At 37.0% G+C, this 12,516-nt stretch overlaps 1 protein-coding gene across 6 annotated transcripts in view; it reads right to left on the bottom strand.

Annotated features, from left to right (window-relative positions):
- Positions 1 to 12,516, bottom strand: part of RAPH1 (Ras association (RalGDS/AF-6) and pleckstrin homology domains 1) — an 85,908-nt gene that overhangs the window by 13,877 nt on the left and 59,515 nt on the right. For all 6 annotated transcript variants that reach the window (XM_079310913.1, XM_079310917.1, XM_079310918.1 and 3 more), the window contains 8 exons: positions 12,240 to 12,399; positions 9,971 to 10,092; positions 8,292 to 8,357; positions 6,737 to 6,880; positions 5,408 to 5,518; positions 2,603 to 2,701; positions 1,947 to 2,067; positions 204 to 346 (listed from right to left, as the gene is read on the bottom strand). In XM_079310913.1, coding sequence (XP_079167039.1) covers positions 204 to 346; positions 1,947 to 2,067; positions 2,603 to 2,701; positions 5,408 to 5,518; positions 6,737 to 6,880; positions 8,292 to 8,357; positions 9,971 to 10,092; positions 12,240 to 12,399 — 966 coding nt within the window. The remainder of the gene's footprint in view (positions 1 to 203; positions 347 to 1,946; positions 2,068 to 2,602; positions 2,702 to 5,407; positions 5,519 to 6,736; positions 6,881 to 8,291; positions 8,358 to 9,970; positions 10,093 to 12,239; positions 12,400 to 12,516) is intronic.

The raw sequence follows: 12,516 nt of genomic DNA, 5'->3' as shown, positions 1-12,516 counted from the left end.
GCACACAAATAAAAGAAAGAACAGAAGGTTGCAGAGCTGAATTACCTGAAAAAGTGAATCCTAAAAAACAATTATATAGCAGTGTAAAACAAGCATGTAAAACAGAGAAGAAATGCCACTCAAGACAGAGGTGGAAGAGCTACAACACCCTGTCTCATACATTTTGTTGGGTGCTGGTTCTCAAATTAAAGTCTTCTTGTTACCTTGCTGGATTCCTCCAGTTGAGTGCCTCGTTTCCAGGCCTCAGAGAACATGGAGCTGACAATGCTTTGGGAACGGACATGTCCAGCTGTCTGGGTGTCAGAAACTCCACTGTCAGACTGATTAGAATGATTTGATTGAGATTCTGTTCAGAAAAAAAAGTTAAGGAACAGTTAGCATACGTTTCTGAATGTAAGAGTAACATCAGTATGCTTATAATGCAACTCTGAGTGACTTGTTAAACGTCCCCAGAGGACACTGCTCCCAGTAACTACTGCGTAAGCTCTAGCTCATATCCAGACCCATGACCACCTGGAAAATAAAACAGGTGCCTGGTATTAACCAAATCTGAAGCTGCACAAGGATGAGAGCACATCAGATATGTTTCAAAGTAAAATCCCACTGCAGCTGTATGGGTTCTGAACCATGCCACATCTCTACACTTTGGGAAAAGCCCCATTTCATGCAGTGCACACAGCCTGCTCTCCCCAGCACTCCCTCTCAGCACAACCTTAAAAATGGACCTTGGGCACAGGCTGTGGACAGGCAAACTGCACCAGCCAGGGTAGGACACTGCTTCCCATGACCCATTCCTCAACACAAAAGGAGGACTGGTGTGCATCCTGCAAGTAGCCAACAGAGATGATGCTCTGGTCCACAGAATGTCTTGACAAGAAAGCAGCAGACACTGCCAGACCAATTTATTCAGCCTGGCACTTGCTTTCTGTGTAATCCCAAACTGTCCTGGCACAAGTTGGAATGCAACTTTGACAGATAATGCACAGCTGGTGGGCTGTGGCTCAGCTCCCTACAAGAACTGACACACTATCAGAAAGATAAATACTCAGCCTGGATGGAGAAATTGTCAGTAACCAAGAATTTACTGCTATGCCACACAGTTTAAACAACAAGGTACCTTCCCAGGAAGATTGCATTTGCTTAGCTTGTTCTTACAGGCTACTTTCTGAACCTGTCCAATTTGGTAGCATTACTTCCCAACCTGTATGTGTATCTGTGGTGGACAAAACTCCTTCACAAAACAGCACATTCTCAATAAAAAACCTAGCCCCTGAAGGTTCTGAAAAACCCACCAAAGCACCAGTCAGCTCTGAACAGTGAAATTGCACTGCATAAACCATTTATCAACTTTTGAACTGTTACATGCAACAGGAAAACAGCCCCAGTTCTGCTGAGAGATAAAGAGGGGCACATTGATGCAGGCATACACAATTTGACAAAGGAACAGAAACAGTATTTTCAAAGTTTTCTCTAAAAAGATTGTTTGGATCTTTGCATTTGGGCAAAGGCTATTTCTCATTTTCCAGTTTCAAATATTTCAGTCAACAAAGCAGTTTAAGAAATAAGTATATATGTTCTATGCATTGTTACAATACAATATATAATTGATTTTTCAAGTAGGTGAACATATAGGCATCAGGAATTTGAAATGATGATTTCTTCTCTCAGTTTAAGAAAAGCATTGGTTTTTGGAGATGAACAAGAAAGTACTGCATATTTCAAATACATACATCCCTGCAAGTAATATAGCAAAATAGGTTTTACCTGTGTGTGTATATATACAGATAAATGTTATAGATAAAGTCTATGTTTTAGACTAAACATAGCATAAAAGACTCTGGAGAAACAAGTCAATTTCCTGCAATAGTCTCTCTTGAGTCACTCAGACAGCAGATGATAACAAAGCCAATTGAATCTTTGTATTATGTGATAGATCACATTGTTACCTGGCAAACTAGATGAGCTGGAGCCTGACTTGATACTGGAGCTAGACAAGGAGGTCCAGTCATATGCTGATTCTGTTCTCTTCAATGCTTCCTGATAGTTCATGTATAGCTGCTTCCCATACTAAGCAAAATGACAAACAAGTTTAACAACTCTACATAGGCTGTGCACTCTTTTCAGACTGTTGAGCTCCACCTCTGGCTTCTCTACTACATCTTTCCTCCTGCCAGTCCCCCCAGAGTAGCACAGGCTCTATGTTAAGGAGTTCAGACAATATTAATAGTATTAGTGAATTGCTGAAAGAAAGAAAAACAATTTATTTATGCTAGAAGAGACAATGTCAAGCGAGAAATGGCCCAATGAATAAACTAAGCCAAGCTGAGGATCTTAGAAATCAAATCTATTTTCTAAATTCTCTTTTCTCATAAGCCTTTTTTTTTTAAAATCTGAAAGGAGCTGGCTAAAATCTACTCATGATGCAAGTCAGAACTGTGTCATGATAGGGGTGCAGCAGAAACAAGAAAAGGCCCAATTACTGAATTATTACAAAAAGCCTAATAATAAACAGAGGGAAGTTAGATTTACCATGCATTTTGCTAAGTAACTGTAGGTGGTTTTAAGCAGATGAGACAACAGTGTAAGACTGCCTGGGGGTTACCTTAGCAATACGGATACCATTGATCCACTGGTGTAGAGTTCTTACATCATCACAGCAAAGATATTTGATATACTGCGACTTCTTCTGGATCTGAGGATGCTGCAAAAAGTTATGCACTCTCATCAATGTTTTTGTAGCTAGGAAAGCATTTATTTCTTGAGGACTATATAGATAAACCTAATGCTGGAAGCTCTTCAACAGTAGTCTGTATTCAAGCCCACTTAAAAATGTTCCAGGGTATTTCAGAAAGAAGTTTCAATGGGAATTGCTTCACACACACAGGCCTGGTAGTACGTCCAGCATGTACTGATTTCAAGTCTGAAACACTAAGGAAGGACAAGTCTTTTATTTTTTTTGGGCTGTAGTACTTTCTACCCACCAAGAGTCTTCAGTACCTGAGGACTGACTCACCATTTGACAAAGACAACTGATATTTCACCTTTCTCTCACATAAAAATCCCCCAAACCAGAGGACAAGAAACACACTGGTGGTCTCTGCCTTTGCATGCTTAAGTGAGACACTCCCCAAGTGGCATTGTGCTGTTAAGCACAATTCCATATTCAGCTTGTGGAGCCTTCGAGGCTCCCTCACTACTGATACAGGGCTATCATCTAAAAATACTTGCTGCTCCCACATGCATGTATAAAAAATGTAAAGGCACTGTATTTATCAATTCAGCAGTCAGGAAACAAATGCATGTTTTTAAAAAATCAGACACTGGAAATCATTCTGGATGGACTATTCAGTTGTTTTCTGTCCATGTTGTATAAGTTACAGGTCTCTCAGCTGTTGAATACTCTGGTTCTTATCCTTTCCTCTGCTAGCTTACAGCTCAGTGACACAACACAATTTTGCTAGAGGAGTGTAGGCATTTAAGTTTTACTGAAGACTGTCTGAAACATATATCAAAGAACTTTTAAGCTTTTCCAGAATATTTTATCTGGCTGCCTTCCAACACAATTATTTTAAAATGAACATAAGATGTTTACCCATAAACAGAGTATATGTAACAAATTTTCTTATGACAGTAGGTAGTTGTTTTCATTTTTCACTAGCAGCCTCCTTCACAAATATATTTTATAACAAAGAAGAGTCTATAGAAGCAAATACAATTACTTCACTGGCAAGTCATCTTCTTCCTGGACTTGTTCAAAAATTTGGTTACATAGAAATAAAACAACTTCTCAGAAATCTGACATCTAGGACCAAGGAGTTAACTTTATGTACTAGCACACAAATGTTACATTTAGCAATAGCACAGCTAACACCTAACTTGAGCACACGAAGTTTTGATATAAACAAAGGAATGGAGTGAAGATCCAGTCTGATGTCAGTAGAGAACTGGGCCTTCAGTTTGTATTTACCATTCACCTGTCCCAAAGGAGATACTTCCTAGCTTAGTAAGCCTTTGTGGCACAGAACTCTATTTCTATTAAAAAACCTGTGTGGTTTCTATACATTTGTACTAACTGAAAACATGGATGTAACATTATAAGAACCAATGAAGGCAGAACTGAATCCTGCTTAATGTAATAATTTGGTGACTCGTCAGCTCCACACAAAATCCAGCTTCACTTGCTGTAAGCTACCCAAACTAAATTTCCCCCATTAATTTACTTAGGGACAATTTCTACACATTTTTGTGTGTTCATTGATGTTACCATTAAGTGTTATGCTCAGAATGGCTATTTTTTTTCCTTTTTAAAATCTACTTTGTGTGGTCAAAAAGTCTGAAAAAGTAATATACTATTAACTTGTCCAAATGATATAGACAGGAGTGACATGTAAGTAGAAAAAAATCAATTTACTTCAAGGAATTTATAAATACCGCCAAATACTGATATTTTTGTTTGCATTCCATGACCTATAAGAACACGGAAAATACTAATAGTTTCAGCTGTGTATGTTCTCCACTAATATCATGCCCCATATTTAATATTCAGTGTCTTCTCAGTGGGCTCAAAGACATGTTGTCCTATCCACTGGAAAATGAAATCCTTTTTCAAACAGGGGACAGGCAGCCACACACTCCAGGCACAGTAAATGGTCTAATGTACTGACATGTAACTCCAGAGCAGGGAGGGGAAAAGTGCAACTATAACCATCTTTTGTTACTGGCACCATTTCAAATCCATGAGGACACCTTACTTGCTGTGAACACAGTGTGAAAGCCTGCTCTAAAATAGCTTGGTACCCAGCTATCTTGCAGGAACTGACACCATTCTGAACACTGTGTGGGAGCTAACAGAAACTAGGAGATGTGCTGATGCAATTAAAATAACTTGATGCACTCAAGTAATTAGATCTGTTTAAGATAAGGTCACTGGTTTTAAAACAGTTTCTGCTACTTGTTCTTTCTACCTGTCCACTCAGAAGATGCCTCCTCTACAGCATCCCTTTTCCCTCTGGTCACTCTACAAAGGCCAGACTTGAATCTCCAATATCAATTTCTGCATTACTCTGGACCTACACTGAGAATATAACTCCCTGGATTTAGCATTTCAAAGGGTATTATCTCTTTGAACCTAAACAGCTGTAGGGTATAGAGTTGCCAAATGGAAAACACTTAAGTGTATGTTTTAGAGTATAATGAACAATTAAATAGACTTGACACTCATCAGTCTGGAAATAAAACAATTTATGGTAATATGAGAAGGTTTATGAAGTCATGACCAGCACAGAGAATAGGCAACAACTGTTCACTAACTGTATACAAGAACTAGGGGAAAATGAAATGAAACGCAGCTGGTGGTTCAGAACAAGTAAGAGTGTATTCAAAGTGTAGCCAACTGCTGCAGTGTTACCTTTAGCACTAAACAATAGTCTGTGGGTGCCTTGTACTTGTTCCGATAGTCCTGCCCATAGTAAACACTGACATGGTCTAGCTGTAGAAAGCACACAAGATCCCGTGAGACCTAGGAAATACAAAACCAGTCATTTATAAAGCATCTTTATAAAAATCCACACATATTGACACAATCAGTCTAATGCTGTGATTCAATACTAATATAAGACTTAATTAAAGTAAAATACTAGTTTCAATCTGATTCAAAAACTACCAGCACAAGAAGGAGATACAGCTATGCATAAACTCTTTCATCACACATTCATTTCTAACTGAATTCAGTCTGTTTTTTGTGTTTTGTCTGTATTTTGTCTTTTGACAACATTTTACACTGAATGACTAATGTTTACTCAGAGCAGGTATCAGGAGAAAGTAAGCATGATTGCTTGATCAAGAAGTTATCAGCTGCTGGTTACATTTCACCTTGGTAACAATCAAGGTGTTGAAATTCCAGTGTGACTGAGTAGAATTCTAAAGATGTTTGGCAGTGAGTGTAGGGCAAAGAATTTCAACAGGCTACTTGCATACAGATTGTTTTAATGAAACAAAACGTTATGGAAAGAATATCTGACATGCATCCAGCTCTAAAAGGAGCTGTTGTGCTGATAGGGATTTCCTCTTTGTTTCCAGATGTGTGGGAGGTGGACTTCCTGTACTGGAAATCATCTGATGCTGTCAAGACTGATGATGGATGACTTGAACTCACAGTAGTTCAGCCTTGAAGCTGTATTTTATTTGTAGTGGCTTTCTACTTATTTTACATTACTGATTCAGAGAACAGCAGTAAGTCTTGACGCAGCAGTAATTCTTGAAGAAGTGGAATTACATTTACCAGGTTCAAAAAATGTAGCACCAGTTAGTCCAAAAAGAACCCCATTTATATGAACTAACTAAATACAATCAAATAATGCAGATTGATTGTGGAGCTGGTCTGATACTTCATGATTGACAATTGTAGAGTGATTTGGTCCTCCATCTGAATTCTGCTTGAGCAAAAACCAGATTATTAGCTCCACCAAAAGCTTTTTCTCAAGTATTTCTCAACACCTAACCCTAAGCTAACTCAAGAAGCAGACCCCTGTATTCTTGTATTTTTAAACTGGGTTACACCCTTCACATCAAGCGCTGCCACAAAAACTCATACAATATTTCCATGCTAAAAGCCAGCCTTTTAATTAAGGGATGTGGCACTTGGAAAGGCACAGCTAAGCCAAAACTTAAAGGCAATTCTTGTGTGCACTGTTTAACAGCAAGAAACAATTCAGAGCAATTGCTTTAAGTAGCATACCTTTGCCTTCCCCTTAGGGACATAGTAGATTCCAGAAGCCCGAAGAAGGAAGTAACGTTTCTTCCAGGATTTCTTACCATCCTCTTTCAGCCACAAAACTCCCTCAATCTCTGGCACAGTGACAGAACTTCCACAGAAGCATTCCTGCCAATAAACACAGTGGTTTGGGACACAGACAGAACAGAGAGCATGCAGTGGTTTGTTTTGGATGACTGAAATTCTTTATCCAAGGAATGCACTCATAGCAAGGACAACTCTTTTTTCACATGAGATATGAACTGCAGATTAATCATAGAAGCAATAAGGTAATTCAGACAAACATGATGGGGCATCTGAGCATTTCTTCAGTGCAACAATGACAAAAAAATCCTTAGCAGCTACTGTAAAGATTTTCTAACCACTGCTACTCAGTAATAGATCCCCCGATGGCTTTACTGGCTTTAAGGTCTCCCTATATAGCTTCATATGTATAAGCGCACACACACCTAAATGTGCATCCATCAGACACAGCTGCCATTCATTCCAGAAGTGCTTCACTGTTACTAACTGCCCACAACACTACAACTTCTGCTAAGGTTCTATATATAAAGAACTAGAGAAAATCAAATGCTTTAAATACACTCTAGATTAATGTGCAGACCAGAGACTTATGAATAATCCTAGAAGACAGAAAGAATCAAGCTGAATTACAATTCTCTGCATGATGTGACTTCAAACATTTCTTTCACCCACAGTACACATACAAACACTTATTAAAACCCATACTAACAATATACTAATAACACGCATATGCTACTTGTAAGTTATGCTGTTTTAATTTTAATCCAAAATTAAATACCCCAAATATTTACCTTTGGGTGACAAAGTAAATAATAATCATTATTCTGGAAATCAAGTGAAACTTATGGCACTTCAGCCATATCACTAAAATATTTTGTTTTCATCTTATGAAAGCTATAATTTACTGTTTGCTTTATTTGCACCACACTTTCATGCCCTTATTTCTGTAAGCTGGTTAATGTGTTTGATAATAATTAGTTTTCTGTCATGCATTTATTAAAATTCAATATTTGGGTTTTTTTATTTAGAAATTTAATTGAAAAAAAATTTACTACTTCGCTTATTATCAAAATCTGAAATATTAACTTAGACCACTTCCAGACCCATGCTCTAGAATTCTGTAAGAATAAAAATTTGGAAAGTGCTAGTAAAAATTCTCTACCACCACAGGTCAAAAAAACCCCAGGTGACAGTTCTGCAAATTTCAATTTGAAATTAATGGTTTTAGCCATACCTATAGGCAACCTTAATTTGATTATCACTGTGTATGGTATTTAGATACTAAACTAAATACAGAAACTTTTTTTTTAACTGATCACATCTGAAACAAAGTTACATTAAAACAGCCATTTATCTCAAATATAAGATATTCCATCCACAGTCTTCCAGAATTGCATTCAGGTCTGTCCATCAATTTTAATCACCACAACCTTCTGCAGTTTGCCTTCAAGCTCCAAAATGACCATTGCATCCTTTTTTGGTTTGACATTCTTACCTCTAGCAGCACCTCTTTATTTCTGTCTGCCATCTCAGAGGTTTCTTTCTTCCCCAGAAGATAGTTCTGTAACAAAAGAAAGTTTAATATTTCTATAGGCATTCTGAAATCAAGCCAATGTTTACTTTTCTGTAGTAATAAGAACAAAATTTTGTAGACTGAAATTGTCAGACTGTTAAATAATGTATTGAAGTAATTTATAATCATCTTTACCAGTCCATACTCTTACCTAACAGCCTCATAACATCATCCTGCCTTTTCCATGGAGCAAACAGCTGTTACAATGCATTCAGAAATAAAAATACTGTGAACTTGTAAATACTACAATAAAAATATAAAAAACCCCAGAGATCTGTTAGATATATTATTTCTGTGTTCAAAGAAGCACACATAGAAGCAAGGTACTTCTTTCCACCTGAGTTGTGTTGAACAGAAATATTTATTTTCACAAAGAATTACTTAATAAAATACTTGTCGACTTTTTAAAAGGAACTTAATTATGCACAGGACCATGATATTTATCTTATAATAATATCTTATTTAATACATTTTTTACTCTTATTCACTTTGGAAGAGACTTTGACAATGAAAAATATTTTCCTAACCCCTAACTCTAATACTGGAAAAAACCCAAATATTCACAAAGTTTTGCCAGTTCAATATTTTAAAACAAGGAGAAATATTTGGTTTATGCTGTATGTCACTCCATGACAGTGCCTATTATATGTACTGATAGTAAACCTATAATCTACAAATTTTAAAAAACAATGTAGAGTTTTGGTGCTTCAGTGCAAAGCACTTGCATAAGACTTGGTCTTTAGTTCTTGCTTAAAAATAAATAAAATCAAGTAAACTGATGTCCCATAGGACAAACATGCAGAACTGATACCCAGATGAAATCCAGTAAATTAGCAATAGATGCCACACAGATACAAAAATAATCTATCATCTTAAAAGGGAATAAATTAGATAAGAGTTAAGACAGAGATCAAATGATACTACAGACAATGATCACATGAATTTTCAATGGAAATTCTTCCAAGAGCCATCTTCTACTTTTGTGTTTCTTTTCCTCCACTCCCCTAGAATACTGAAGTGCTGCCAGACACCAGGTCTGTAGCAACCATTTGAGAGAAGAGATGTCTTTGAGGCCATTTGAGAGGAAGAGGGGCCTTTGCTTTCTCAGCCAGGGAGCAGGAAACACAGGTGAACATAGGCAGGTCCCAACTTTCAGAGGAAGGGATGCACACTCTCTTCACTTGCCATCTGACCATGGATAGCTATTCTCTTAGATTTTGTCTTCCCCTTCTTGCCAGCAATGTAAGAATGCACAGTGAAGAGACATTACTATTAGCAATATCTGTCAACACTTTTCTTGCATATTTACATAATTGAGCAGCACTAAGTGTGGATGTAAATCCCTGGAAACTGCCTGCCTTCGAGTGCATTAAAACTACTTACAAACACATTAGCAAACAGATTGCTTCAGCTCATGGCTGTCTCTTAGGGATTGACTTTGTGCCAACAACACTGTGGATGTACATAGTGCTGCAGTGTAAGTTGCCTGGCATTTTGATACATACACAAGCATCAGAATGAAAGTATGGAAATTAATACCACCAAAAAAGTAAGAACTTGCAGTCAGCCACACGTGCACTCAGCACTAATCTCAGGCTTACCTGTGGGTTCTTGAAAAGTGCGTATTTCTCTATACGTTCCACGAACATTAGTTTGTTTTGACTGTCTCTCGTCCAGTTCAGGAGATTTTCAACTAAATTTTCATGATCTTCAAAGATCCTTTCTGCAGCAATAACAAGTGAGCAAATACATTGGAATCTGTCACATTTTGTGATAGAAACTAATTTTTAGTAATTTCTAAGAGACAAGGCATATATGCAGAGAAAACAGAATTCAAGTTCTACTACAGTGGGTAAGAAGTTTATGCTAAGAGACTAAAAGAACTTAGTCCACTTCCAGACATGCCTGGTTTAATATTTCTATGTTCTGTCACTCAACATGGACTTCCCATGGCTCCAAGCTTATAGCTCTACCAACATATGAAATGGTTTATACTTGTTTTATCTGAGAAGGCCTACCATCCCATAGGAACACTGCAGACTCAAATGATAACATTTCAAAGCTTATGGGCACAAACAAGAAGGTTATCACATTTATGTGTTTTCTGGTCTACACAGTTCCCAGAGGAATGGATTGGGCAGCTTTTTCAGCATAAAATTTGTTTCTTCAACCCCAATGACTATTTCACTAAAAGTATCAAAAAGTAGTGGGCAATGATCAGAAGGAAAACAAAGTGCTTCTGAAATGCAGAATACCCATGACTAGTAGAGGTGTTGTAAAGCAGTCTGAAAACTGACACTGTCTACTTCCGATGATCTCTGTTGCTCAAAAAATGATGTATCAACAATAGCTTCTGAGAACTTTGGTTCTCAGTCAAAGCTCTGAGTTTTGACACACCATAGAAAAAGTTACACTAGTGCACTAGTATAATACTTCAGAATACTGAAAATAGACAAAAGGGATCAGAGTAAAGAAAAAGAAGAAAATGTACTGAAATGGTAGAAACTAGCTGAAAATCTTCATTGCAAAATAAAGCATTGCAAAAAGAAATCTTTGGGAAACCACTAGATCAACTTTCTCACTCTTTTAAACACACTGAAGTGGAATCTAGCTGTTTATAATTTGTTCCTTCTTCATACAGGCCACACGGTGGCGCTTCAGGAAATTAATTTTCTCAGAATCGTCCGGGACCTGCATGACCTTTCAATTGCACCAATTCCCACAAAATCAGTTCCCTCACATTCTTACAGTATATATATGGCTGATCACAACCTAGAAGTTATTGCTAATGAAGAGTCAGGTGACAGGTGACATCTCAACATCTTAATGTGAATGCAACAAAAGGTCATCTGCAGGGAGTGTCAGATGGTAACACATTACTATGGTTTCTGTGTTTTCTAAGAAGTTTCTGAGTTAAAATTCATGACTTCCATCAAGCTCTATAACAACACAGCAACAGTGTCTTCCAGTAAAGTAAAAAAGTCATTACCTAGCAGAAGAATAAAACAAAAAAGCTTCAGATGATCACGATACAAAAGTTTACATCTCACCATGGCTTCATTAGTGAAACTAATGGATAGCTTTCAAAACATATCAACTTTCATTACAAGAACACAGTTTATTAAAATTCTAAGTTTTTGAGCATAGTAAGATACTGGTTTTTATGTGATAGGTAGAAGATTCAAAGAATACCCTGTCAGCCCACGACAACCGTTTGTATGCTACACTACCTACAATAGACAAGGTTTCACCAAAACAATAACTTCCATTGTAATTTGAAATCAAAGTGTTTGGCTTCAGTATTGTGTATTTCTTTAACCAAAGTCAATAGATAAGACATACCTTATCCATTCCCCTTATTTTCCATTAAGATGTTATATCTTTTGGCTAAATAAACAATGTGGTATGTGCAATGAAGTGCAAAGGAGCTTTAACTGCTTTTTGAAGAATACTGCTAATTGCATTAAAATATTTAACAGGGAAAAATGTAGATAGCTTTATATAATAGGAGTCATTAGGATCAGTTCAAAATACTATTTACAAGGAAGAAGCACAGTAAGTGGTTTATCCCTTACTTCTTTCTTCTGTGAAGAACACATCAAAACCAAGAGGCTCAGTGACCACACTAGTAAGATTTCTATATCACACCACAGAATGTAGCCACGCTTTTAACATAAAAGAAGAAATCACTTTCAGATCATTCTGAAACAAGGTCAATCATGAGCTTTATTACATGAATTAGCATTTACTACATTAATGAATGGGATGATGAACATTATGAAGACAAGACAAGTATTTAAATCATTCTGAGGATTAGACTACTGCTGCATCAATGAATAAGCATTAGAAATGCTTGTAATTATTACTTACCCATTTGCAATTCAGAGATGGTTTCCACCAATGACCAATCTAAACTGTAGCCACAATGTGATTTGTCCATCAGATTGTCTAATACTTGTCTCACTGTTTGCCTCTCATCCACCATCATTGTTTTTGAGCTATCGTCAGACATATGGACTCTGATCACCAACTGTTAAACAGAAAATTAAGAAAACAAAAATAAGGATTAATCTAGCACATTTCAAATAAAAGTAAGGTTTCTAAGATCTTGTTCATTCCTCTAAGGTTTTCTTACAGTAGCATAAAA

Source organism: Erithacus rubecula (assembly GCF_903797595.1).
Source record: "Erithacus rubecula genome assembly, chromosome: 8".
NCBI classification, from domain to species: Eukaryota; Metazoa; Chordata; class Aves; order Passeriformes; family Muscicapidae; genus Erithacus; species Erithacus rubecula.
The sequence above is the reverse complement of the archived record's forward strand: the minus strand, read 5'-3'. Positions and strand labels throughout refer to the sequence as shown.